This window comes from Dioszegia hungarica, assembly GCF_025882075.1.
Source record: "Dioszegia hungarica strain PDD-24b-2 chromosome Unknown MKK02contig_8, whole genome shotgun sequence".
NCBI lineage: Eukaryota > Fungi > Basidiomycota > Tremellomycetes > Tremellales > Bulleribasidiaceae > Dioszegia > Dioszegia hungarica.
In genome coordinates, this window is record NW_026515770.1 from 4,393,013 (window position 1) to 4,419,599 (window position 26,587).

Genomic DNA, 26,587 nt, shown 5'->3' on the forward strand with positions numbered 1-26,587 from the left:
GGAATCTCACCCACGATGCCGCACCTCATGGACCAGCTTCACCAGCTGTCGATCGCGGCCTCCCCCTCCAGACCCTCCCTCCGCTATGCGACCTCGACCGCATCAATCAGTAACATCGCTTCCAATCCTTACTCGCCATCGCTTACACCCGCTCAACTTGCAGAAATCGACACTTCGCTGTCTTCGGCCGTCGCCGCCCTCGTCCACCATCTCACCCAACCACTCGCCGCTAAATACCCCCATTCGACAATCATCCTTCTACGGTCGGCTCTCATCGAGGCGCTCACACGGCGGTATGAGTCCTCTTGGCGTACCACCGAGCCCTCCTTCGGGTCGGGCTTCAGGTCCCTCATTTGCGACCGGGTCCGCGGTTTGCCGGGGGTGCTCAAACAGGCAGCTAGGGAGGCGGGCGTGAACGCCGAGGTATGGAGGCAGTCGCTGAAGGGGAAGCCAAGGGAGGATGCTCCGTATGGGGATAATGAAAGGGATGAGTGGGAGGCGTGGTGTGATCCTGGGACTGTCAGCTGGCGGTATGGAGGTCATACCTGGAGTATGCCCGAATTTGAGCGGCCCGTTCTAGGTAAGTTCTGCTTTGCCTTTCCCCGAAGACCAAGCTGACTTGCAGACTCTATCATCACGGTATGGTATGCCGGTCCTACTTTCGAGTCAGAAACATCGGACCACCCTGCCCCTGCTCCGTCCATCACCCCCGCTCGTCCCTCGGCTGCTATTGCCATCCGCGCTCCTTCCGTCGCTCTGGTTCCCGCTACTCCTGCTCACGCTTCCGGCACGGCTACCGTTCCAGAACCTCTCTCCTTCCGTCCATCCTCCCCCAACCTCATGCCCGCAGCCAACATCGGCGTTCGGCCCGTCCACTATCGCTCCTCCTCCTCTGTCACCTATACTCACGGCACCAGCCCCATCAGCGAGGACGACGAGTCTATGTTTGGCCGTCCACACGCTCGTGCCTCCACCTACCCCATGCGCTCAGGCCACGGTAGCTCCTCCTCCATCGACTCTTCCATCTCGGACTCCAACTCGGGCGCCACCCAACTTCTCACTCCCGCGTCAAGGCCCGGCTCGGCCGACCCCTTCACCGCAGCCGCCAACGCTTCCATCGATGACAAAACACCCACGCCCGGTACGTTGCGCGGCCGGGATCCATCCCCCATGTCCAGGCAGCAAGTCACTCCAACTGCTCCAGGCAAAGTCGCTACCCCGTCTGTCACCCCTTATGACGGCGGCAACGTGACCGTCCTCGGCGGAGGCGTCAAGCTTGGGGGCGGAGCAGGTGGACCTCCCGGTTCTCGACCAGTCTCGGTGGTCAGCCAACACCGCATGCCCATGATGGACCGGTCTCGCTCCCCATCCGTCTCTATCGCTAGTCGCGCCCTCAACTCGGCACTCACCCCAGGCGAGATGGGTAACGGAGGCGGTCGGAAACCAAGGACCCGGCGGCGCATCATGCCCACCTACCTCGGTTACGTCGGTCAGCCTGGCGTCGGCGGTCCCGCATCCCCGGCTTTCCAGCCCCTCATGCTCCCCAAGGGCGGGTCAGGGCAGCCCGGCCAGGCTCAGCCGCAGCAGATGGGTCAACAGGCGGGATGGCAGCCGAGTCTAGGCGTCGGAATGGGGATCAGGACACCCCTTACTCGGATCGCTTAACCCTTTCTCCCTTTCATCTCTTCGTATTTAGCCTTCATGATGACTAGTTACCCCTTTTCCAAAACACTTTGATTTCGTTCTCGTCTGCCTTATCTCCCTTTTTCACATCGTAACTAGCCATCACCTTTTTCGTATCTATACCCAACTTCCCGCTCCAATTTCGGTAGCCCTTGGACCGTCGCGTTTGGGAGACCCATCTTTTGTTCGCATCTTTCGCTTTCGCTAGCCTGACTTTAGTATCGTATCATTCTGCATCGCTTGCATCAGTCATGATATGTTGTGTTCTTGCCTACTGACACTGATGACATGATACGTACGTGCATGATCAACTGATAATATGAATAATAGATACCTCATATATGCCCGCACCCCTGCCCCAGCCTCTTAATACTTGCTATTAATAATCTGATAATGTGTACTGATATTGACCGTCGATGGTGTTCTCCCCCGCTTCGCCGTCCTCGCAATGATCAACTCCCAACAATTAACCGTCTCCTAGTCCCCGCGTTAATGCGCCCCGTCGTGCCGCTCCCGTCCACTTCATCTGCCCGATCGCCAACTTCGTCTACCCCAATCTCCCGCTGCCTGCCGCCCAGTCTAGGTTCCTCCGGACCCCCTTCCGATCTCACGCATCACCTTGTCCGTCACTTCCGCAACTAGTGCGCCCCGGAGCGCCTGGATGCGCTTTTCGACCGCCAGCTCGACCTTGGCGTTGATGCTCGACTGGCTGACGTCCTGACCAGCGAGCATCCTGAGGTACCGATCGAGCGCCTGGATCAGATCGTACGCGTTCTTGGACCGAAAGTGGAGGTTTTGAATGGCCTCGTAAGACAAATCCGGCTCCACTGTGCGGTAAAGATCCAGGTAAGCAGCGTTGACATTCCGGAGGAGCCGCACAAGCTCTCCTCCGTGATCATCAACGCTGCTGACCTCGTACTCCTCTCGCCTCTCTGCGCCATTGTAGTCCCGGCCGATCTCGAGGATCTCAGTGCAGAAGCCGTTGGTGGAGGCGAGTACAGCAGCGACTTCGGGGAGGCCTGTGGCGATTAGGGATGGAGAGCCAGTGGCGAGGTATTGGATGGATGTGGCAATGCGCTTGACGGTGCCCATGAGTCGCTCCGTTTCCTGCCATTTGTAGTCTGGGGGTTAATACTATTGTCAGCAGAGTCAAGACGATCACTCACCCCATACTTGAGCGATGATTGGCCCGAATCGCTGCTCAAACAAGGCATGGTGCAAGATGTCGAGTGCGATGCCGATCCCCTCGAGCCGCGGATTGGTATAGCGAGCGTCGTGGACGTCTGCCAAGGCAATGAAGAGATCAGGCGCGAGGATGGAAGAAGGTATGTCGGTGATGCGCTCGTACTTTTCCATAAAGACGCGAAGCGGCTATATCAGCAGCGTCGACGGGAAACTCACCTCTAGGATGATCACAATCGTGTCGACGAAATCCCAGTCGTCCGCGTCCAGCAGTTCAGCACCGAGCGCTTCGCTATCGTCAGCGCGAGTCGAGCCCAGACCTACATGGTGGTTCGGTCCTTGGCTAGCAAAGCACACAAGGAGGTGATGCTGCGCCAATCGAGGAGAACGACGCGTTCCGCCACAAAGATGTGCTCGGCAAGCTCGTAGAACTGGTTTTGGTGATCCAGGATATACGCCACGACGTCTCCGAGCTACGTCAGCTCTGCCAATCCTCTACTCACCTTGAAAAGGGTGGCAACGTTGTGCGCAGCAAGGGCAGGACCTGGCACCATCTTGATCTTGTCGACGATGAAGGGCGGCTCGTACGGCTCCATTTGCCCATTGACGAGACGCCAGAAGCCGTAAGGCGCGCCACCGAGACAATGGAAGATTGTCTACATCAGTCACAGCTGGCAAGCGCGACTTACCCTTCCTATCGATTCTACGACAGCTCCTGTGCTCGCAAAGATCGGCGCTAGATCACAGTCCGGGACGCCAGCGGTGCGATCAAAGCCTCCGTCAATCTGGATAGTAGCCCACTACGAGATTAGTCACATCCAAACTAGACTTGCCTTGAGGAGGGAGAAATGGGTCTTTAGCAAACGATCCAATACGTCCAGGCCGAGGAGCGCCATGGGATGATCCACAGCCAGAGCTGTGAAGATGGTGGTAGTATGTACGCCCTGGGCGGATACCGAGTGGACGCTGGCAATCACGATGGGCAAAGGGCCGAGTTCAAAGTGCGTTTCCAGCTTCAGATGATGATAGTGGTCCACAGGTCCAGCTATCCCGTCAGCTCAACCCAAAGGGGGGACTTGCCTTGTGAAGAAGGAGGAATGCGCTATCGTCCATGGCGGCTTCGAGCTTCTTGGCATCAGCCAGGTAGGTTGGGACCTATCGTCAGCTCAGTCGGACCCCCTGCTCACCATGCGAGTGCCTCCGGGCGCTGGGCACGCCCATCCGCAGATAATCTTTGGAAGCGAGTGTCATGGCGATTGAGCAGACCCTGATACTGGACGTCGTCCCTGGAGGCAATCTTTCTCGGGGAGTGAAGCAGATGGGAGCAGCACCTGGGTATCAGCTCGGCGAACGGAGACGACTTGCCTAAAGCCAGGTCCAGGAGCGCGGATCCTCCCTATACAGCTGGATATCCTCGATTCGAAGCTCTTTTGTCCTCGCTGGTACAGGGTACAGATGTCTTCTAGCTTCTCGACCCAATCATAGAGCTAAAGACAATGGCTTCTTGTACGATTTCAGATGCATGCTCAACGTTGGCCCAAGCGTTGGCTCGGTGGCGACGGACGGGGCTGGTTACGGCAGAACGCGTCTCACCGAGGTCACGTGCCCAGCTGATGCGAAGGTGAGAATGTGGCACCTTCACTCAGCTCATCACATCTATACGAACCCACAAAACACCGATGGTAAGCCCTACCCCGGACAAGAGCTCACCCTGAAGGAATCCAATCAGCATACGCCGTCCTCTCAAGCTTCCCGGGCGACAGAGTGTGAGCTTTGCCGTATGGACTGTGCTCATTTCCAGTCTCTGTCGACCGAAACTGGTCCACGCGCGGGTCCAAGATCATCCGCGACCGACTGGCTGCCCACGGAGCCCCACCAATGCCCCCTCCCGCTATCGCTCCGCTCCGACCCGCCCAAAATCCTCCTCCTCCTCCTTCCCCGATCGCACCTTCCCTGGCGGCGGCGGGAATGAATCAGCTCATCGCGTTCTGGCAAACGGCCCCGATGCACCGACTCGATGTAGCTCAACAGAGCTTGTCTGCTGCCCAGGCGAAAGAGGCGGACATGAAGGAATCGCTGAGGGAGCTCGAGGTCGGGTATGAGGGAAGGCGCGTGCGGGCGGTAGGGAGCAAGAGAGAAATGGTGGCGTTGGGGGCCAGTGTTAAGTTTTCAAGAGCAGACTGGGGATGCATTTGACTCGATATGACCTCCTTATATATTCCAGTCTTGAACTTCCTACAGAAGTTCCTACGAGTTCCTACGAGTTCCTACAAGTCCCTACGAGTTCCTACGAGTTCCTACAAGTTCCTACGAGTTCCTACGAGTTCATACAATCCCTATTGTAGGACTTCCTATGTAGCAACTCCTATGTAGGACTTCCTACAGTTCCTACATAGCCTCCATGGTCCATTTGTACTGCCACACTTGGTCCGCCACATTGACCTGCCATACAGCCCCTGCAGTACGGCATGGGATCTCGCCACTCAGGCGTCGCACTCTCTATACTGTAGGTGCGCCTACTCTGTCCCGTGTAGGAGTTCCTACGCGGTACCGAGCTCGGTTCCGAGTAGCCTCGCTGCCGGGATCGCTCCCGCTGAGACGTCGTATTCCTAACAATGATTGCGAGAGGGGAGCTATTTTGTCAGCTTAATGCTCGTTGTATCCTACATAGCGCAAGCCTCACTGTATAGCTTTTCACTGTGCGGTGAGCTGATGCAGTAATAAGTGTATGCTGGCCTGGCCAGGACGTGCTTGGTGGGGCGGCAAATCGCTATTGGAGAACGGTCAGAACATATATATATAGCCCGATGGAACGTGCTTCTTCCTCGTGTTAGGCTTGGTCCTCTTGTGTCATGAGAAGCTGCGAAGCACGATGTGTCTTCTTTGCGTTAGTAGCTCGGTGCACGCTGCAAAGGGGTGTTCGCAGATACCTCAGACTCCTGCTTCGGAAAGGACGGATTTTCATTGAATGAGATCAGACGCACCATGATCTGGACTCTGACTTTTGAGCTGCGTGGATGGAGCTATTGGCGTGCTGTAGAGCCGGATTGTAGCAGTGCCGATCAGCCGCACTGGGCGGACTCGTGCATGATCGAGATGGGGCTATGATGATATCTTTAAACCCGTGTTGCCCATGCCCAGTATCTTCCCACTCAATCCTTGATATACATATATGTATACTGGGATCCCTTCGCCCCCTAGCCTAAGAGCGCCACAACCATGTCTTCCTAAGTTCTACTTTCGCGAATAGACGTCCCGCCTTCAAAGCATTACCGTATACCATGCCTACTACCTCTCCACCTCCCATGTCCCTTTGGTCCCCTATAGCCATGTTGGTGACCCGCCCGCTACTGCGAGTACTGCACCGGCATCCAAGGGACGTAGGCGGAGTCAACGGGCGGCTTGACCGTGACGTGGTTACTGGGATGATGAACCGTGATAGTGGTAGTGCTCGAGCCGGTCGCGAGAGGGTGGGAGGGAGGGGCAGAGGGAGGGTTAGAAGGAGCTGAGTTGTTGGCGTGGGGGCCGAAGGCAAACTGGCCATAGCCGGGAGCTGCCGCCGGAGTCGGAGCCGACGGAGTAGAGGCAAGATTGCTGGATCCGCCCGGTGGTGGGATAGCCGCCGCAATCCGCTTCTCGAATTGCAGCATCCTCCCATCCATACTATCCACCAGATCCTCCAGCCCCTCCAGCTGGAATCCCACCCGCGTGTCGATATGCTGCACCGCCTCCTCCCGCGCCGAAAGGACAATATTGACCGCCATGATCTGCTGCTTGCAGATCTCCGCGATGGCGTTCGAGTGGAGGATGGCGGCATCAACGAGGAATTGATCCGTCGACGTGTTCTCCTCGACCTTCACCACCTTCGCCCTCAACGCCTCGACCTCGTCCCAAAGTCCCGCGTCCAACTTGGCAGCTGCCTCCCTTTGCGCACGGAGCTCTTCCAGCGTTGCCTGATGCTGTCCGTCCCGCTTCGCAACCTCGGCGATGATGGCGGACTCGAAGATCCCCTTCATCTCCTCCATCTCCTTCTTCTGCTCCTTCAGCGCCTCCTCCAATCCCTTTATTTTCTCCGCCGATCGGGACTCCGCCTCTGCCTGCTCCTTCTTAACCGCCGCGATGAGCTGGCGGACCTCCTCCACCTGCTCATCCACCACTACCTGCGCCATCGCCTTGACTTCCTTCGCCAGGTTCTGCTCCGTGACGACCGGTGTGTCCGCCAGGATGCCGGTCGACTGGGTGGTGTTGAAGTGGGAAGGAGTGGGTATGGGCGAGGTAGTTCCGCCTAGTCCGACTGGCTTGAAGCAGTCGCCGAAATAGCCATCCCAGACCCGAACCCGGGAGGAAGAGGAGTCGGACCTTGTGAGCTCGCCCCGATCGATTTGATCGAGGAGGGCGATGTAGACAGTATTGATCTGATACATGATGGGTGCGATCAATCGCGCCCAATTGTCTTCCGCCCCGCCTGCGAGGCTAGGGAAGTCCAGGAAATCGGCGATGTGGTTTGCCAAGCGCCTATGGGCCACATTGTTGAGTGACCTGAGACGCTCCTCGAAGTCAGTCACTTGGATGACGCCGCCGAAGGGGGTATTGCGGAGCTGCTGGAGCTCAGACCGATGGTCCTCGGCCCCCATGAGAAGCTCGTACATAGGGTTGGCTGGCATGATCGACGATTTTGGGCCTGGAGGAAGGAAGCTGTGCACGTCAGCCGCACAATATACGTCTAAATTTCCAAGCCGCCGGCTTACCGTATGACAGTGGATTATGGGTTCTGAGGAGGTGAGAGGGGCGAGAGGGGTGGACCGAGGGAGGGAGCAGAATGATATGGGTTTAGTGGAATGACTAAGAGGATGAAGCTGTAGAGACGGGTCAGTGGTGGTGAGCGAGGTGGCATATGGTCACGAGGATACCAGATCAGCTAGCTCGGTAAGGTTCAGGCACCGCTCGCCCTCACCTTGAGCTCGGATCAAATCCTCTGCATTTCCGAGCTCCACCCACACACATCCTTTGAGATCGCTGTCATGTTGAGTAGACAGACCGCAAGGCCTGCCTCTTGCAGATGAGCACAGCCCGGCCTGGAGCTGCGAGTGGCACGTCGCTCTCTGCTCAAGATGCAGATCAGTTGAGAGAAGCTCGCTTCAGTCGTGCTGCAGGCGCTTGTCTCGAAAATTACCGGAAGAGGCAGAATCTCGCGTATTGTGCAAATGCCTCATTCCTCATGGCCTGGTTGCGCCCCCCAGATAAGTGTCACGAAAGCCACGCTTCACAGCATCTTCAGCGGGCTGTTCCCCCGACATCAAGACCGAGTAAAAGGTGAGACAAGTAGGGAGAGCATAATGATGATGCATATCATAGGCATGCACTTTCTTAAACACCTTCCCCGCTGACTGGTTTCCATCCTCCGCCATCCCTCCCTCTACTTCCCATCCACCGCCGCATGCCGCTGGTCCCATCCCATCCAATCTAATTCTTCATGATACGGTACCCACTCCGCTCTGTCCGCGTGCGCCGACCCGACCCCTCAATGCGCCTGATTGTACTCGTAAAGACTCCCTGACTGAGTCTCGATGACCATCGGGACCGCACCGGAGGTCGCGCCGTTACCGTGCGGATCGTACGAGTAGTGCTGAGATCGCGTGGAAGTAGATGGATAAATAGGAGGAGATGCAAAGGGGGGTGGTTGGTTCGTTGTGCGCTGAGCGAGGAGAAATTGCTCGAGCATAGGAAGAAGCCGAATGAGGGTGGGGTCGTTTCCGGAGGTTGAGGTGGATGTAGAGGGAGGGACGACGACCGGTACGGAGGCGACGGGGGTCGAGTGGACCCGAGGAGGATGACGCTGCTCGAACTCCAGCATGACTTTGTCCAGCTTGTCTGCACGCAGATCGATGGTCTCGCCCGCCGTGGCAGCCCGTTCCTGAAAGCTGAGCTCGGCTCGGGACTGGGCGTGCGAGATGCTTTCGACCGCGGCGGCAGCGTGACTTCCGACGTCCTCGATCACAGCCCGGTGCTGAGTGGCGATGGAGGTAGTCGCGGCCGTCCACGCGGCCTTGAAGCCCCGCTTCTCCAGCAGCAGCTTCTGCTTCTCCTCCCTCAATACCTCCTGCTCCTTCTCCACCCCGCGTATCAACCCTTCCATCGCCTTCACCTCCGCCTCATCCCGTACAGCGCCGATGTATCCAGCCACGGTGCGGGCAATGTCATCGCTGCAGCAATCGTCCGACACCGCAGTGGTGCAGCTGGTGATGTCGTACAGAAGATGTCCCTCCAGCGTCCCAAGCATGCGGGTGGATGACTCCTTGCAGACCGCCGGCTTATTGAGCTCATCGAGGACTTGCCAGTTCCGGAAGATGAGTAGGAGGCTGGTCCGGACGGAGCGATCGATTGACTGACGGGTGAGGTCGGTGAGGAGACCGGCCGTCATGGTCGAGAAGGACGCCGACGAGATGACCGCACGGCTGAGCGCCTCAATGGTGCTTGGAAGGACCGACCGACCGCCGGATGAGCTGGCGGGCGCGAGACCGATGTCCTTGCGATCCGCCTGCAAGATCGATAGCTCGCGCTTCAAATCCTCGATCTCCTCTCTGAGCTCTTCCTCCACCTTCTCCGCCTTCCCTCTCTGGGTATCTATCTCCCTCTCCTGCTTCGCCAATCGCTCCTGCATAGGGCCGATCGAGTCGGTGACCGGTAGCACCGGCTTGACCGGTAGCGGGTACGCTTTCCGTCGAGGCGGAGCGGCAGTGGGGGCCGATTGCGAACATCTCGCCACCGCCAACTCCACTTGGTGCTTCTTAAGCTTTTCCGCCATATCCCGGATGACGACATCCTGTGCATCGAGCCGGAACCGCTGTCGATCCATCTCGAGCCGATTCTGCTCGAGTGCCGCCTGGATGACCACGATCCGCTCCTCCGCCTCCGCCTTGACTTGAGCCAGCTCCAGCTTCGCCTCCCCCCTCACTTGCTTCCGCCAAGCTTTCGCCCCCTTCCCCGCCTCCAGCGCGTCACGCTTGGTCTGACCGATAAAGTCATTCATCATCGACCGCAACTTCCCCTCCAGCCTCTGCTCTATCTCCTCGGCGAAGTCCTCCACGCGTCCCTGCGCCTCCTTATACCCACCGGAGCTGCCACCGTCCGAGCCACGATAGTGCTTGCAGACCTCGCCCGAGGATGAGGCGTGCAGGGGTTGCGGGTCGGCCGTTGAGCAGATGAGCCCGAATAAGGTATTGTTACCCTCCAGGTACACCGCGGTATCGATCCCCGCATTCCCGCCGCCCTGAAGCTGGATCCACTCCGCCTCTGCATATTGCAGCAGCTCGAGGAAGGTGATATTTGCTGCTTGTGTCATGATAGCGAGTTGGACGCGATTCTCGCCCTCGGATGTGTCGCTCGAGCATTGACCGCATGCGCAGATGTCGGGCGAGGTGAGAATCTCGGCGACGGCAAGGTTGACCGAGAGGAGGAAGTGCTCCAAACCGCCTATACGTATGATGGGTGGACCAAGAGGCGGTAGGAGGGACTCGAGGCGTTCGGTGACCGACGCGACCTTCGCAATGAGGTCTTCCAGTCCGTCATGGACGAGGGGTTTGACGGGACTCATTTAGCTTCTTCATATCAGCCAACTCTTCCCTCGAATGAAAGTCAGTCTTAAGCTGCTGTACTCACGGCTGAGGTGCACGCGTGAGGTGGGAGATTGGAAGGGGACTGGAAGGCCGGAAGGGAAGGATAGGTGTTGTGTCGGGAAGGAAGAGTGTCGAGACTGAGGTGATCACTGACAAGGCGTCGTGAAGGTAGTCCAGTCAGCTCTAAACCTGGCCCGAGCGGAGTGTGTGTCTCGTTGGCCGACGGTCAGCAGCCCACGCACAGTTTCAGGCACGCTACGCTTGGGGCGCGTCCCGCGGACGCGACTTTCGGTCTGGTCCTCGCATCCAGCTGCCGTCCGCTCAGTAATACCGCATCAGTCCGAGTACCTTAGCGTACCGCTTCAGACGCTTCAAACAGCATACAGAGCCGCATCATAGCATTGAGGAGAGAAAGAGAAAGTCATTTGAGAAGGGCTTCGAAAAGGCCCTTGAAAGAGGGAACACCGATGTCTTATTCGTTCCCCCCACTCACACCCCACTCCCCCACTGTGGTCTGCTTAGGTACTGTTCAGCTATATGACAACGGACTGCGGCATCGCTATCGCCTTGCTTCCACAGCCCAGTCCAAATCCTGCATATATAGCCATATTGTTTGAAAGCAGACGGCAGAATTCCCCTTCAACATCTCCATACCGCACTGATCATTTCTCCTATGCACGCAGCCGCCCCGCCCCGCCCCGGGGCCGTCTAGCTTCACCCCCTCCCATCCTGCTCGCGAACCCGCCCGCTTATTCCGCACGCAGAAGTATTGCTGGCGATGATCGGACGACCATCACCGTCGTCATACCCAGCAGAATCGGCCGAGTGGGACGGTGCCTGTCGATGGGATAGGGGTTCTCGCTGTGAGTCGTAAGGACGACAGGGGTGGTGAAGAGCTGAGGGAGGAGAGGTCGGGGCTTTGGGCATTGAGAAAGGAATGGAGATTGTCCTCCTGATGGACGAGCATCGACCGTGACCATCCCGGCGGATGCGGCGGTGTTAGGAGGCAGAAGAGCCGGGTAATGCCGCTCAAATGACCGGACCAGACCGTCCAGCCTGTCCGCGTGTCCCTCGATACGCTTCGCCCTTTCCTCGAAGCCGCGTTCAGCCTCGAGCTGCACCTTGGCGATGCCCTGCAGGACGGACAAGTGTTTGAGAGCGATGTTGTCCAGAGCGGTCCGATGCTGCCCGTTGATCGATATGAGGGTGTCGGTCCGGGTGGCCTTAAACTCCAGTATAGCGGCCGAGAGCGCAGGTAGCTTGTCCGTCGCCCCCTCGATGGTGAGGTACCGCTCCTCGGACCGCTTTTGCCGCTGGTCCCATTCGGCCCGATTGGCCCCTTCGATCACTTCGTATTCTCCCTTCCAAACTCTCACCCTGTTCCTCATCTTCTCCGCCATCTCTCCCGTCTTTCGCACCTCCTCCCCCATCGCCCTCCCCACCATTCTCCGCATCTCCACGCCGTCCCGCTTGAGCACTTCCCGGCCCTCCTCGGGCTAGTCCCTTCTGGCCCTCTTCTGCGGCCCGCTCCAGATCCTTCAGGTCCAGGTGGATCCATCCCTTGACATCGTCCATCAGAGCGGCCCGTACCAGCTCGACCTGCCGGTTGACCTCCCGCTCGACCCGGGCGTCAAAAGACGACTCGACCCGTGCCATAGCCTCCTCGGACCTGTACCGCGTGATGACCCGGTCGATACGCTGGATAGCCTCGCCTAGTCCGACGACAATCACGAGTGGGTGGCTGTCTGCCGTACGCCGAGGACCGTTCTTTCTGGTATCGAGGATGAGGGAAGTGTACGTGGATTTCGTATCGTGGAGGATACGCCCGAGCTTGTTGAGCTGACTGATGGTGCTCTCGGCGGTGCCTTTGGGAGGGGCCTCCGATTCGATAGGATCGATGATATCCAAGAGCTTGGAGTAGGCTTGTACGTTCGCTACGAGGGTGATCTCGGCCGCGGGGTCGATGCCGCCGGACTGCCGGAGCAGGGATTCCAGCGTTGACGAGGCCTTGTTGGTGAGCTGCGAAAGGGAGACACCGGGGTTGTGCTGTTTCGTTTTGGAGGTGCTCATGATGCTGTACTCGTCAGCTCGTTCTGTATGCCGAAGTGATCAACATTTCTCCGGACTTACCGCAGGTGAGGGCGGCCGCTCCAGCCTAGCACCGGAGAGCGTCCCGGACCCGTAGATCGTCGGTGAGCTGCCAGGTAGGTGCCTCGACTAGGGCAAAGGCTTGGTCGGGATGTCTTGCTGGCCCTCTTTTACTTGATCGATATGTATTGTTGGGCGACCGGTCAGCTAGCTGAAAGCTTGAGCGACAGGCAGGACCACCTGAGCTCGGACAAACGCGTGTGCTAGCTCCGTCTCGGTGAAAGCTGAATTTGAGCCCTGCTCGGCCGCTGGGATCCCTCATCAGTCATCAGCCTCATAGAGGCTGCTGGGTAGCTGTAGCTGAGCAAGATCATGGTGACTGGCATGAAGTACTGATGCTGGTAGCTTTGAGTTCCCGCTGCCTCCTGCAGCATATGTTGTTCTGGTCGACCAAAATCCTGATCCGTGCGTGAAACATGGTGAAACTCTGCTGTTGTGGGCGAGATGTGGCGGTGTGGCAGTTCGTGTAGGTGCATGGTATGATATAGGACAAGCCGTCTGGTAGTACAGCTTGCAGGTCTTCGCAGAGGCCTCGACCCTCGGCACCACACCCCAGCTCGAAACGCTGAGGAGAAACAGGTGATGATAGCGCAGGCATCCTGCACCGACTGCACGACGAGGTGGCAAAAAGCGGTAAGAGCCGAGCTTGACCCAAGCACCCAGTCATTGGTGACAACCATTCCTAGCGATCCACTGATGGCACCAGAGTGTTCCCTGCATGGAGGGGATCTGTCTCAGCAACGTGCACACTGTCTGTCAGACGTCTCGTTCTGATCTTCTGAATCTGTATCCTGTACGTATGCTCAAGTGGTATGAGTCTAGCCTCTGTACGTAGCTGTCATTTAGGAAGTCCAATATTGATGATGATGAGAATGGAATGGTATGTCCGCATGAGTTTGATGGCATAGTTTTTGATGATATAGATGATATAGTATAGTATACGTCCTCCTTAACGACTCCCCCGCAAACTCCCTGAGTACTGATGGCGCCTCCTCTTTCCCTACGATATCGTGTAGACTGTCCTAGCTATGAAGCCCCGCCTCCCCTAATCCTCGCTCCATCGGTCCTCACGCTTCTCCCCTACCTACTCGTACGCGAAATCGTCGCTGTTGTAGACATTCTCGGTGATGTAACCCCCCTCGAAAAGCTCCTTCTCCGCCTCCACTCGCGACATCTTCTTCCCCCTTGGCCCCTCCTTCTCTGCGCCTTGGTCTTTGCCCTTGACCGCCTGATTCGTCCCATCCCGACTTCGCGTCATTGCTGGCGCCGGCGCTGACACCGACATGGGCGCGACTGCACCAACGGGTGCCACTCTCTTCCTCGTTCCGGCCGCCTCAACGGGATGCCTCCTCGGCATGCCTGGACGTCCCGTTTTGACCGCTTTGACCATTCGGGAAGGGCCAGGGAGGTCATCCATCGAAGCGATGGAAGTGGAGGAGACTCCATCGGCGCTCGCGGAGGGAGAAGAGTTGCGCGGGGTATCACGGAGGGAAGGGATGACTCCGGGGGTCAATGCGACCGGGGGGACCGAGTGACGCTCCTCGAAAGCCAGCATCGCAGTATCGAGCTTGTCCGCCTTAGCATCGATGGCCAGCAGCCGATGAGTCGCCCTCTCAGTGATGGCGTCGAGAGCAAGAGCTTGATGCTTGGAGATATCGACGATTGCGATTCGTTTTGCGTTGGCGATAAGGGCGTTGACCGGTCCCTGACCCTTCCCCTCCTCCGCGATCAGCACCGCTTGACTCGGCTGACTGGCCTGTCCGCCCCGCCTTCCCGGTGCCGACGTTCCGAACTCAGCGCCGCATCCCTGCACTTCCCCGCAGGGAACAGGAGGTAGGGCCGCTGCCTCCGCTTGCTGCTCCGTCCTAGCCAGCGACTGCTCTACGCTGGTCAGGTCCACCCTGAGATGCTTGGTGCTGACAGCCGTCTGCTCGCTGACTCTCATCGCCTCGGCAAGCTGAACCTTCTGCGCCTGCAGCTCCTTCCGAACCGCCGCGAGCCGCGTGTCCGATTGGACATTGAGATCGGCGAGCGCCTTTCGATTGTTGGCGAGGGCAGACTCGTGCTCCACCCTGACCCGTGCCGCCTCCATCTTTTGCTTCTTGATCTCCTCGAACAGCCCATCCCTCTCCTTCTGCCACCGAGCTTCCACTGCCGCCTGAGCCAGCTCATGCTCCTCCATCACCGATCCCACCACTTCCATAATGATCTCCCTCGCATCCCTTTCCACCTGTACCCTGAGCCCCGTCTTTGCGAATTGACGGACATCCTTGCGAGCTGCTTGGACCAGCGTCTCCCTCTCTGCTGCGCCTCCTCGAGATTCCACCGCACTGACGCGATCGACGAGCGAGCTGATCCGCTTGTGTGCGTCTGCAGCGATCTTGTTCGCCGCGTCGACCTTTTGTACGCATTCCCCGGTCGTGTCCGCAACCGCATCGCTGATGGCCTTTTGGCAAGCGGACCGAGCGTTTCGTACCGATTCCGCGGCGGCGCCGTCGATGCGATGATTCAGAGCTTCGATCTGAGAATCCAGCGCCACGTAAGGTCCGCTCCATGGATCGTCGCTGGACTGCATCCATTTCCGATTCCAGCGGGCGCCGTGAGTGATGGCTTCCTCGTCCTCGTCATACCCGCCTTCCGCTTGAGCTTGTCTCTCCCCCTCGAGCCTGTCCTCCTCCAACCGCTCCACCATGCCCTGAACCTCCGCAAATAGGCTCCCCTTCATCTCATCCACGCGCCAGCTGACTTCGCCGGCGATACGCGCCTCGAGATCAGGTACGCTCCCGTCATCGACGAGTGGTCCAGGGTGTGACAGACGAGCGTTGAAAGTATTGATGGTGTCGATCAGCAGGGGTCGGTGTGAGGAATCCCAACTCCAAGCCTGGTAGCCGAACCGCTTGACAGGACCGAGCCCATCGAGAACGCTCCGATAGATATCGTTGCTGGATGCGAGGACGCGCTTGAGCTGGTCGAGTTGATGAGATGAAATGTGCGCGTAGGTAGGGGGGGATGCCGAGTTGATGGATGTAGACGTGATACCGAGGGGGTGGAGAAACGCCCGAATGGCTGATGTGAGCCGCTTCTCGAGATCCGAGAGCGCCCATTGGGAGGATCTGCGGGGATCGAATGCTCTGAGGTCCGTGCCGATGGACGTCACCTCTACGATGAGGCGTTGCACGTCTTCGTCGCACAGCAGCTGCGGGACGCGCAGGGGCTGAGACTCTCTAAATGTTCAGCTGTTGTATAACCGATGCGAAGAATCAAGATGGAAACGAACCTCCAACTCATAGCTGACTGAGCACTTCGGATGACAGGTGAGTATCGACTGAAGTGGGTGAGGAAGAGGCAGTATGAGGACGACGAGGAAGCAATGCTGATGAAGAAGTTTGATCATGCATGGGCATCACTGTACAGCCTTGGAGACGCGATATCCTGATGTCGTCAGCCAAACCTCAATGCCCTCCTTTCCCAGGCACAACACTCACTAAGCAAATCCAATTCCACCACCCCCGTTCCTGACCACACACTCTTCCCCTGCTCCACACACCCGCTCGGTCCACCGCTGACGCCACCTCGCTTCCGCTCGTCCCCACCTCCGCCGCACTCCTTGTCAACGCTGACCGCCATGTCGGACGGGCCGGCCGCTCCGAGACGCTGCTCAAAAGCGAGCATGACGATGTCGAGCTTGTCCGCCTTGTTGTCGAAGTTTGCGGTAAGGGCAAGGACATGTGCGTCGATCGCAGAGAGGATGTCACGCTTGGCCGTACCGAGGTTGCGGATGGCGGTACGGGTGTGGGCGTCGATGTCGTCCTTGGCGGTCATCTGGTGCTGCACAGCCATGGTGGCGTCCATGATGCGGATGACCGCCGTGTTGAGCTGGTCGAAGTGGTGCTGGACCAGCACCTGTTCCTCCTTCCCTTGCGCTTGCTTTGTGTTCGCTTCCGGTTGTGCCAGATCCAGCTGGCTCAGCGCTTCGAACCAGTCCGATCCCGGCGCCTGCCCCGGCTTGTCGAGAGCGCCTTCCCCGACGCTGACGTGGACCGACCCAATTTCCCGGTACGCCTGAGATCGACCAACTCCCTGGAAAGCATAAAGCTTACGCTTGATGCCCTCCAGCTCCCCCCGCATAACCTTCATCTTCTCCTCCCTCGACTTCCTCCTTGCCTCCATCGCCTGATGCAGCACGCCAAGCTGAGAGAGAGCCTCGGTATCCTTGTCCTTCACCTGATCCCGAAGGTGGTTGAGGGAAGCGGCGAGGTCTGCCATCCTCTGGTCGTCCGCCTTTTCCCGAGCGGCATTCTTTCCCTTCATCACATCCACCTCCGCCTGCAACGCCAGCTGAGCCGCCTTCTGCGCCTCTAGGTCGTCCGCGAGCCGAGCGAGACCCTTGGTCACTTCCGCCTTGACCTGCTCTGCCAGCTGGCTGGCCATTTCCGCCACCCTTCCCGCCGCCGCCTTCTCCGCATCCTGGACGAGCTGCACCCTGACCTGCTCGACCCGCTGATCGACGATGAGCCCGATTTGCGCGTCTAGCGCCGGGCAGGCCTGCTGCAGTGTTTTGGCGTGGTCGGCGATCCGCCGCTCCAGGAGTTGGATCATCACTTTGATGAGGTCCTGCTTTGTGCGCGTGCCGGGCTGCCGCTCGACTCCGCCCGCCTCGATCTTGTCGAGCAGGGCGAGGTAGGTATTATCGATCGCGCGGATCTGGCGGAAGAGCTCGTCCAGACGAGAGACGGGCGCCCGACCGACCGTAGCTGCAGATGCCTGGGCGTCGACCTGGCAGCCTCCGTTGAGGATATGCATGACGTCGTGGTGGAATATGCAGAGTTGCGCTTCCAAAGCGACAAGGTCAGAGGTCGCTCCTCCCTCTGGACTGTATTGTTGGATGGAGAGGTGGAGGAGCGCGATCTTGCTGGTCAACTCCTCCATGTCCAGCCTGCAATCGGACCAGTAGATGGTGCCGGGGCGGTCCATGATGCTATGCCGCGTCAGCCATCTCCATATCGCCGTGTCGACGCGGCGTTGAACCTGCTCACCAATAGTGGGCAGCACCGTAGTCAAGCAGAGGATGACGATGCTAGGTGTCTGAGGATGCTGTAGATGGTGAGAGTAGGGAACTACGAGGTGAAAGTACAGGGTGAAAGGATCAGAATCAAGTCAGTCAGGGCAGTTGCAGCGGAGTGAGTGTGTGTGTATGTGCATGCGGATGCAAAATGACCTGGCCCGTCAGCTCTCTCGTGGACCAGCTGTAACGATGATGTCTTGACTTACCACCAGAGATACAATCAAGATGCTGCTGCTAGATATACCACGCCCTCCTATGATCTCGCAAGCACGCCCAACCCCTTCCAAACCTTCATCTCCGGCCTCACCGCCGCCCTCACCTCCGCAAACTTGCCCGCATCACCCCCAAATATCAGCCCGCCCGACTCCGCCGCTTCGTCCAGAATCGCCTCCCTATCCTTCCACGCATCCGTTAATGCATCCCCCAGCTTCTTCCTAAAAGCCAGGATGAGCCCCTGAAGCATTCTTGCCGATTCACGATGGTCCGCTGTGGCAAGTAAGAGCTGACGGAGCAAAGGAAGGGAGTCATTGCTCTTCTCGTCGACCCGCGCGATGAGGCGGCCGATGGACATGAGGAGGTAGTCATATTCGTCGACTGTGCCTTTCCGGCCGGCAGCGCGTTTTCGGGATGGCTTGTGCTTGGTCTTGTTGGTTTGACTGGTTGATCAGCTTTTGGCCCTTCACAGAGTAATCCAGGCCTGAAAGCTTACCCAGTCATCTTGGTCGTCTGCGAGAAGACCGTAGGCGCCACAGTATACCGCGTAAAGTTGGTGACCGCAGTCGTAGCGTTTGTCGCCACATCAACACCCTCCAAGTCCGGCTCATTATCAACGAGGAAGAAGGTGTCTGGCGCAGTCAGCTCATTTTGCATTCGACATCATCACTCAGCTTACCTGGATCTTCCAGACGTATCCTCCGCAGCTCGTTCAGCCGCTTGACCTCCTTATCCAGCTGCCCGTCCATCTCGTCAAAGATCTCAGTGAGGGTATCCTGCGCCTCGTCCAGGCCGGGATGTACGAGCGATTCGATGAGGTCTGAGCGTTTGTGCAGTGATATCTACCAAGTCAGCCGCGCTGATACTCAGAGCCTGTCATGTAGCTTACCAAGCGAAGTGCCTCCGAAAACTCTCCTCCTCGGCACAGAGTGTCTACAGCCCCATCGACGTCTTGGCCGTACTCCACCAGTATTCGAGATGCCTCGATGGGTCGTCCGCGAGAAGCCAGGTGATCTACATGCTCAGCTATTGTCCGATCCCAGAGGGTACGATATTTCCAGCTGAACATACCTGAAACTCGCTCGCACATCTCCTTCAGCGCCTCCTCCGGGATCTGCTGCTCCAGAGCCAAAGCAAAGAGCTCTCTCCAAGCATGAGCCTTCTCATACGCCTTCAAAGCCTTCTTCGGTTGATTTGCCAACGAGTAGGCTGTATGATGTCAGCTGAGACTTCAACTATTCGGAGCATGATAAGCTTACACAACGCCGACTCGGTAAACTCCCTCCGATCGTAGAGATAGTCTCCGTACAGATCATGTACGACCTGGACGTCAGCTCCCGGCAAATATATGCTCAAGGCAGCTCACCGGCAACTTCTCCTCATCGTCCGCATACAACCTAAACCCATCCTCAAACAGCTCATACCGCGCCATATAGCTACTGGCGTCATTCCACCTGCTCGGACCCGCTTCGGATAGATTACGGAGTGCGCTCCCGCGACGTTCGAGCTGGTCGTCTATCCGGAAACGCTGTTCGTATTTGTCGAGAGCACGGAGCTCCCGAAGGAAGGGTAGGTACTCTTTGGGGTCCTGGCAGGATCAGCTTACCGATTACGAGCAAGTCGACTTTCTGGCAGCTCACCTTCTGCGAGTATTGAGCGATCATAAGCACAAGCTGGAAGTCGTACATCCCCAACGCCACGTCGTATAGCTCATCCACGTTCGAAAGGAAGATAATGTACTTGATGGCATCCTCGACGACGGCTGGATGGTCGGCTGAGGATCAGCTGATATCTTGCACGACTTCGACAACGGGGCAGCTCACCCTGGAGCTGCAGCAATAGTCTTAAGCCCGACTCGTAGTCCGCGGGCTGCTTGCACACATGCGCAGTTAAGATCGTATCGACGTATTTGACAATATCGCCGCTTTCGAGTTGTAATCGGAGGGCATCGCAGATTCGGTTGACCTTGTCCTCGGGGAAGCTATACGATCAGCTATGCTGGCCCAATTGTTCGGGCAAATGCCAGCTGACCTCTTCCTTTCGGACCGAGCAAGGTCTCTGAACAATATCCGCGAGCTATCGACGTCACTGCGATGCGTCAGCTGAGTTGACCTCGTATTGAAAGGCACGGATGAGCTCACCTCATAGCCGAGATGAAAAGGTTCAGGTAGTCTACCTCGGGGACCTGCTTCACAAAGTCTGCGAGGCGCGCCATGAACCCCTCCGGATCCAAGTCGTGCAGGATATTCAGGTCCAAGCGGTGTTTGCGGCATATCGTGAATGCGCTCCGATAATTCCCGCTATCGTGTCAGCTACGCCGCCGTCTTCTACGCCTCGGATAGCTCACCTGAGCACTTCTCTTCTCACCACAGCCAAGACCAGCGCCCTCGGATAAACAGTCTCCAGATTTCCCCTTGGCATTTGCATCACCAGGCTCATCTCGCTCGGACACGCACTAACCAGGATACTCCCCCGCTCGACCCGGCGCGTCTCCCAGTCCATCTTGAACGCCGCTACGTCGTCGCCTGCTGCCATACGCTGGAGGACGGGCAGAGGGGCGTAGTGTGAATGATGGGCCGAGGTGGTGTAGATGAGGAAGTCGGGGGAGAGGACGAAGGAGGTGACTCCGGATGAGACGGCCAGGGTCTCGGTCGGGGTGGAGGTGGAGGCTGCGAGAAGCTTGCCGAGTGGTGACAGGGCGAAGATGAGGGACGACTCGTGAGATACGGCAAGGGTCTGAGGTTGAGGACAGAGGGTCGCGACGGGCTCGAGGTTGGGCACTACTGGGTCAGCTCAGGCCAAACTTGCCTTAGGACGAGGCGATCCTGTTAGCTTACATTGCAATAGTGATCCCTGCCGGTCCAGGACCGCCCACTTGATCGTAGCGTCCCAAACCACCCTCTCGGCCTCCTCATCCATCTCAAACTTCCCCACCTCCTTCCCCTCTTCTAAGCGAATGATCATCCCTCCCGACCCTTCCTTCGCGCTCGCCAGCACGGCCACCCGTCCCTCATCGTCCATACAGACTTGCTTGACTACGCCACATTCGGCCTCTATGCGCCCTTCCCAACGCAAAGCTGGCTCTGACACTTTACCTCCGCCTCGCAGTCTCGACCCTTTTGGGCCGGGGAGACGTGTATTGAGGTCCCAGACCTGTACGGAGCCATCGTGAAGCAGTACGGCAAGCGAGTCGGAGTTGTGCGAGAATGCGACGTTGGTCGGCTGGCGGGAGAGGGAGATTTGATATGATGACATCGGCGGTGGAGTGTTTTGGGTGCGAAAGGGAGTAAGGAGGAGCCGAGCTATCTAGTCAGCTATAAGCCTGGAGCAGATCAAAGATACCAGATAGCTCACACCCGTCGATGACGGCCACAGTTGCGCTGTCCTGAGGCATGGCTTGACGGCTACAGTAGGTGTCCCAGACATACGTCCTGGCTTGTATGGAAGCTGCTCGTGTCAGCTACGGCAACGGCTTCCTGCTTTTCGCAGCTGAACGAACATGGACTCACCTTGTCCAATGATGTAGATCGTGAACGCATCCTCCGGGTGCCACACCATCCCGTTGAACCGCTCCTCCCCCGCCTCATTCGAATATATCTCCTGCTTAAGATAATAATGGTAATTCTTCATCGTCCACAGTTGTACTGTCCCATCAGCTCATGCGTCCCTTTGCAGCCTAGATGGACTCACCGACATCCCCCTCTGGCCTCTCTACCCAGACTGCCAACACCTCGGAATCGACATTCCACTTCATCCCTCTTACTTTCCCATCCCTCCACGTCTCCCTCCCCTCCCTCAACTCAAAGCCACCATGCCGGAGCCCATTCCGCTCAATCATCGCCACGTCCCATTTTCCCTCTTTGCCCGCTCCTCCTCCTTCATAGCCGTACCTCACCAGCCCCGACAGCAGATTCCCACTAGGTCTCCAAGAGATCGCACCTTCCAGACCGGGCATCTCTTCGGTGGTTGAGGACAGTTTGGGTGTGAAACCCGCCGAGGCGTCGCGCGAGTATATCCGGATTTGGCGCCGAGCTGTGGGAGCGGAAAGTGAGTAGGGGTCAAGAGAGGAGATGGCAAAGTAGGCGCAGTCGCCCCGGAAGGTGATGACGGGTAGGGCATCGTCGGTAGGGTGGGATTGAGAGATCGCGGAGGAGGAAGAAGAGGAGGCGACGGGTTGGCGGGCAGCGGCTTTACCGAGGGAGCCATGGAATTGGGTGGATTTGGATCCCCAGCCGACATTAATGAATTTGTCTGAGACCGTGAGCTGTGCATCCCGACGACGACCCTGTACGGCTTCCAGCTCACCTTCGCCGAAGTCTTCTTGTCTGAGCGGTTCCTCATGGACCAGGTCAAAGTTCCGAGTCATACAGACAAGGTTGTCCTCCCCTGGCTGTCAGCTATACACACCTATTGGCGGTCAGATAGCTCACCGGTCACCAATACCAGCTGCTCATCATCAGGAGACCAGCACGCAGCTTTAACACCGCTATCAACGCTCCCAACCACTTCTACCTGACTTATCAGCTCCTCCCTTTGAATTCGTCACAGGCGGCATAGCTAAACCCACCGGACCAACGCCTCCATCAGCACCCTCCAGCTGAAGTGTTGCTATATCGCCACCAGCGAGCAATATGGCCAGAGACCGATCATCCGGGAAATAATGGACGTCGAGTACTTCTGAGCGATACGACGGCAGAGCGAAAGGAGCCAGCACAGGTGAAGAGAAAGTAGCGATGACCTAGGCGATGAGCTGTGTATCACACCCAGCGGACGACAAGAGGCTTATCAGCTCACCGCTCTGTTGAACCCGCCGTCCTCGGCAGGAGTGAGCGAAACCACCTCCCCCTCCAGCCCCATATCCCCCTTCCGCTCAACAGCGACATACAGCGTCCCGCTCTCGGGATCGACAGCCACTGCGCCCGCTTTTGAGATGCTGAAACCGCAAACCGCAGCGGTCTGGGCGCGTGTGAGGGTGAGTGACCGCATTGCAATCAGAGTTCTTTAGTGAAGTGAAGAAGAGAGGTAATTACAAGAGGAGAAGCTGCCCAAAATTCCTGGTTGAGGTCAAAGTGGAGGCAGGCCCGTGCGTCGATTTGGCGAGATAAGCGACCGAGAGAAGCTTAAGCTTGAAGGGGCCTTGCGAGGGATGCCCGAGCGATGATGGACTGTACATATCGCTTGCTAGATATATAGAGTCCTGTTTCTCAGGCCACGCCAGAGAGGACGGTCAAAATGGCTATCAAAGCAGCGTGAGCTTTGGGAAGCGCTAATCGCGTTCGACACAGCTGACAGGAGTAGGCAAGATCTCTACCTCGACCCGGCCATCCGGGTACGTCCAGGCGACTCCGGGCTTGCTTATAATTGACTGCAAAGCTCGAAGGCTGACATCAGTAGGACTGGGTACTGATACCGATCACACTGATTATGGTGAGCTACTTCGCAGGGAGCCGATCCTGGACAGCAGAGCTCATTCAGCTAGATCCTCGTCGGGGTCCTTCGGCACTACGTGACCCTCCTTCTAAACTCCGCACCAAAGAAGCAGCCCGCCGCGGTGGTCCGAGAACAGTGCGTCTGCTCCCTGCCAGCTACCTCGAGCCCAGACTCCGACGATAGATAGCTGACACCTCAGACGCGCCCTGACCCGCTCCGCCCTACTCCGATCTACCGCCCCCCTCTCTCCCCTTCCTCCCGCAACATACCGCGCCATATCCTCAGACCTCTCCGAGGGGCTCATAGCTGGTAAATGGCTCAAGCCTCAGGCGACCTCAGAGGAGGAAGGGGAGAAGAACCCCTTTGAGGCGGCGGGGATGGAGGGTGCTATGGACGGGATGAAGAAGCAGGCTGTGATGATGTGAGTCCATTCATCAGCTAATGCGCATGTGACGTCTGTGGGTCCCACAGATGGCAGAAGAGCTGATAATGTAGGATACCAAATATGGTCATCATGCAGTATATTAGCGTCTTCTTTTCTGGCTTCATCCTCAGTAAGCTGTTGCGCTTGCTATCACTTCGCCAAGAGCTCACACCTGCAGTCAGATTACCGTTCCCCTTGACGGCCGGCTTCAAGTCACTGCTCTCCAAAGACATCATCATGCCCGACCTTGACGCTCAATGGGTATCGTGAGTTTCCTTCCACTCATCTGTCCCCCTCATAGGATGGCCAAGCTGATCATCAAGCGCATTATCGTGGTACTTCCTGAACCTGTTCGGACTGAACGGCGTCTTCAAGCTCATCCTCGGATCAGAAAACGGTGACCTTCCCCTGCCACATCGCTCTGATGGATAGGCCGCAAGCTGACATCTCAGCGGCAGTAGACATGCAGTCCATGCAAAACATGTCCCTCTCCGCCGCATCCGCCATGCCCGCCTCTGGACCCGGCGCGCCAGATTACGCCAAGCTCTATCGTGCGGAAGCGGAGAATCTGGCATTAGCAGAGGGGGTGTATAAGTGGGTTGGGGAGGGAGTGGAGGATCGCGTATTGGCTAGGTATGGGAGATGACACAAGGATGCATGGTGTACAAGGTTCAAACTGATAGACCGGAAGTACGTGGAGCTCAAGCAGTCTGACCATAGAAGAAGTTGATGAACGGTTTCAAACGTAATAGGAGGATATTCAAGACCGGTGCGGTTGTGTTCTGCTGAGTCAGCTACCTGTACCACGCACAGGCGGCCAAGAAGGGAACTCACCACCCGACTTTCCTTCCCGCCCAGTATAATCGCCTCCCCTTCTTCTACCCACCCCAGCGCACTCGCCCATACCTGCCTCCTGACCTCTTGTCGCTCTTCCTCGCTCGCCCATCCGCCCTCGGGGTTCGTTGGGGTAACAGCTGGGAAACCTTTGGAGGGGTCAAACTTCTTTCTGTTCTCCTCAACGAGCGCGGGCGAATGCACGACATTGTGTTGGGCGACGGAGAGACCGGAAAGGTTGTTGCACGTGTGATATTGGTCCGGACGCCTATAGATCAGCTCTCCCTTTACCGGCTACGATGCTCAAGCAGCTCACTTTCCGGGCTTGTCGCGCAAACCTCCCCGCTCGCCAGCTGGGTTCTGCGCAGCAAGCAAGATGTACTCTTGCAGCGCAATCTTGTTGAAGACTGGCGGTGACGCTGACATATGAGCTTGCCTCCTCTTGTCGCTCAACACGCATCAATGTGCGGAGTCCAGCTTACGGATGACATCCTCCCACTCTTCCCCTCCGTCCACCTCTATCCTCGCTTCGGTACTCTCCTTCTTCTTTTCCTTCTTCTCTTTCCGCTCCCGCTGAGCCAAAGCCTCAATCACAGGCACCCCTCCCCCAACCCACCAACTATAACACCCATCCACGAGCTTGTTGCTCCTTCCCCTGAACCCGCCACCCTCGATCGCTTCGCCCTGCATGAGAACGGACCAGCGCATGGCTCCGTCCACGTCGATCTTGCTCGGGAAGTCTGCTTCGAGGGATGATGCGGGTAACGAAGGGGGTCGGATGGAGGAGAGGAGGAAGTGCGAGTTGAGGGCGCAGGAGGTGTACCCGCCATGTGCCTCAGCCAGGGCTGCTCGGCAAGTCGGCGCTTCGAGGGAGGGAAAGGGGAAAGAAGAGCAAGCAAATCCGCCTTCGTATGTCTGACATGCAGCGATGAACTTGTCGACGTTGTGTAGAAGTTCGGGGGTGAGAAGGTCGAGTACCGTTGCGACCACCAGCAGGCAGTATGTTCCTCTGGGAGTGATCAGCTTTGAGTTGTCGGACGAGGTGACGATATTGAAAGCTCACCTGACGTCCAGCTCGCCTCCGCTGCACACTACAAACCCTCCGTCAGGCCGCTTACACCGCATGAAGAAGTCATACGTCCTCTGCCGGGCCTGAGCGAGCTGCTGCCATCCTCCCCTGGGTCCATCATTCCCCACGATCGCGAGCGTGCATGTGGACGCATATGTGCCGAGCAGATGAGGGATTTGCGAGTTGGCGGGACCGCCACTGAACCCACCGGTCGGATGAAGCATATGCAGCATCGTCATAATCGCCCTTCGGATCAGCACCTCCCGATCACCGGAACATACCTGTCCTTCGTCCCCTGATCTAGCGCGATCCCCAGTACATCCAGACTATGGACCGTCCAATACATCAGCCACGGTTTGCTCGCGTCCAGCGATACGAATCCAGGTGGCAGCCGGAACAGCAGCTGCTGGAAGTACGCCGCATGTTCGGCCTTTCGTAAGGTCGTTCCGCCGGGTATGGTCTCGCCATCCAAGGCAGCCGGTGCGACGGTATGTAGGAGCTTAGAGATGATGCTTTCGGTCTCGGCCTGTTCTTCGAGCGTTTCGGATGGGTGCGAGTTGGATGGGAGGGGGTCGAAGGGGAGCGTGAAGATGGAAGGGTTGAAGGTGGACATATCAAGGGGAGGGGCTGGTTCTGTCATTATGAGCTGTGGGGTAGGAGTCGAATGGACACCTCTGAAGCTCACAGGGCAGCGTATATGTATCTGCCGAGCTTGGCAGGCTGTCCTGACTGAGGAGAGGAGAACAATAAGAACCTTTGCGCTCGGCCTCGCGGCCAACCTCCACATACCTCACGCCACGTGGCTCTATTCCGGCTGCCGATATCCGGATCCGGTTAATTTTGATCTTATCCGAAACGAGCGAGATCCGGGTGAGTGACCGGTGCTACTCGATCTCGGTCGCTCTGCGTTGCAATAGCCTCTA

The 26,587-nt window shown here is 57.7% G+C and overlaps 9 protein-coding genes across 9 annotated transcripts; 2 read left to right on the forward strand and 7 right to left on the reverse strand.

Annotated features, from left to right (window-relative positions):
* Positions 1–15: 15 nt before the first annotated feature.
* On the forward strand, positions 16–1,665 carry MKK02DRAFT_45433 (uncharacterized protein; the record flags this gene model as incomplete). Its single annotated transcript, XM_053093416.1, has 2 exons — positions 16–580; positions 626–1,665. 2 exons carry the CDS (start codon positions 16–18, stop codon positions 1,663–1,665), a joined length of 1,605 nt encoding a protein of 534 aa, XP_052946505.1.
* Positions 1,666–2,262: 597 nt separating this feature from the next.
* On the reverse strand, positions 2,263–4,116 carry MKK02DRAFT_45434 (uncharacterized protein; the record flags this gene model as incomplete). Its single annotated transcript, XM_053093417.1, has 8 exons — positions 2,263–2,804; positions 2,850–3,054; positions 3,085–3,157; positions 3,190–3,338; positions 3,369–3,521; positions 3,555–3,665; positions 3,741–3,910; positions 4,053–4,116. 8 exons carry the CDS (start codon positions 4,114–4,116, stop codon positions 2,263–2,265), a joined length of 1,467 nt encoding a protein of 488 aa, XP_052946506.1.
* A 2,096-nt stretch (positions 4,117–6,212) lies between these two features.
* Positions 6,213–7,529, reverse strand: MKK02DRAFT_33857 (uncharacterized protein; the record flags this gene model as incomplete). The annotated part of the gene is made up of 1 exon (XM_053088801.1): positions 6,213–7,529. The coding sequence occupies one exon, from the start codon at positions 7,527–7,529 to the stop codon at positions 6,213–6,215; it is 1,317 nt and encodes a 438-aa protein (XP_052946507.1).
* Positions 7,530–8,386: 857 nt separating this feature from the next.
* Positions 8,387–10,459, reverse strand: MKK02DRAFT_45436 (uncharacterized protein; the record flags this gene model as incomplete). Its single annotated transcript, XM_053093418.1, has 1 exon — positions 8,387–10,459. The coding sequence occupies one exon, from the start codon at positions 10,457–10,459 to the stop codon at positions 8,387–8,389; it is 2,073 nt and encodes a 690-aa protein (XP_052946508.1).
* Positions 10,460–11,230: 771 nt separating this feature from the next.
* On the reverse strand, positions 11,231–12,551 carry MKK02DRAFT_33859 (uncharacterized protein; the record flags this gene model as incomplete). The annotated part of the gene is made up of 2 exons (XM_053088802.1): positions 11,231–11,829; positions 11,858–12,551. 2 exons carry the CDS (start codon positions 12,549–12,551, stop codon positions 11,231–11,233), a joined length of 1,293 nt encoding a protein of 430 aa, XP_052946509.1.
* Positions 12,552–13,713: 1,162 nt separating this feature from the next.
* On the reverse strand, positions 13,714–17,603 carry MKK02DRAFT_45438 (uncharacterized protein; the record flags this gene model as incomplete). The annotated part of the gene is made up of 3 exons (XM_053093419.1): positions 13,714–15,853; positions 16,037–16,061; positions 16,115–17,603. 3 exons carry the CDS (start codon positions 17,601–17,603, stop codon positions 13,714–13,716), a joined length of 3,654 nt encoding a protein of 1,217 aa, XP_052946510.1.
* Positions 17,604–17,947: 344 nt separating this feature from the next.
* MKK02DRAFT_37251 (putative Pol II transcription elongation factor) lies at positions 17,948–22,790 on the reverse strand (the record flags this gene model as incomplete). The annotated part of the gene is made up of 20 exons (XM_053089606.1): positions 17,948–18,180; positions 18,202–18,350; positions 18,404–18,539; positions 18,587–18,749; positions 18,797–18,921; positions 18,979–19,116; positions 19,167–19,230; positions 19,274–19,495; positions 19,548–19,681; positions 19,731–19,888; positions 20,049–20,207; positions 20,255–20,687; positions 20,745–21,209; positions 21,262–21,354; positions 21,417–21,551; positions 21,598–22,158; positions 22,213–22,293; positions 22,338–22,419; positions 22,475–22,581; positions 22,715–22,790. 20 exons carry the CDS (start codon positions 22,788–22,790, stop codon positions 17,948–17,950), a joined length of 3,714 nt encoding a protein of 1,237 aa, XP_052946511.1.
* Positions 22,791–23,139: 349 nt separating this feature from the next.
* MKK02DRAFT_45440 (integral membrane protein DUF106-domain-containing protein) lies at positions 23,140–24,407 on the forward strand (the record flags this gene model as incomplete). The annotated part of the gene is made up of 9 exons (XM_053093420.1): positions 23,140–23,156; positions 23,206–23,236; positions 23,302–23,334; positions 23,387–23,472; positions 23,537–23,758; positions 23,833–23,891; positions 23,940–24,027; positions 24,085–24,158; positions 24,214–24,407. The coding sequence occupies 9 exons, from the start codon at positions 23,140–23,142 to the stop codon at positions 24,405–24,407; spliced, it is 804 nt and encodes a 267-aa protein (XP_052946512.1).
* Positions 24,408–24,462: 55 nt separating this feature from the next.
* Positions 24,463–26,277, reverse strand: MKK02DRAFT_24835 (uncharacterized protein; the record flags this gene model as incomplete). Its single annotated transcript, XM_053086944.1, has 6 exons — positions 24,463–24,543; positions 24,596–24,863; positions 24,912–25,014; positions 25,078–25,604; positions 25,659–25,910; positions 25,946–26,277. 6 exons carry the CDS (start codon positions 26,275–26,277, stop codon positions 24,463–24,465), a joined length of 1,563 nt encoding a protein of 520 aa, XP_052946513.1.
* Between the last annotated feature and the right edge of the window lie 310 nt (positions 26,278–26,587).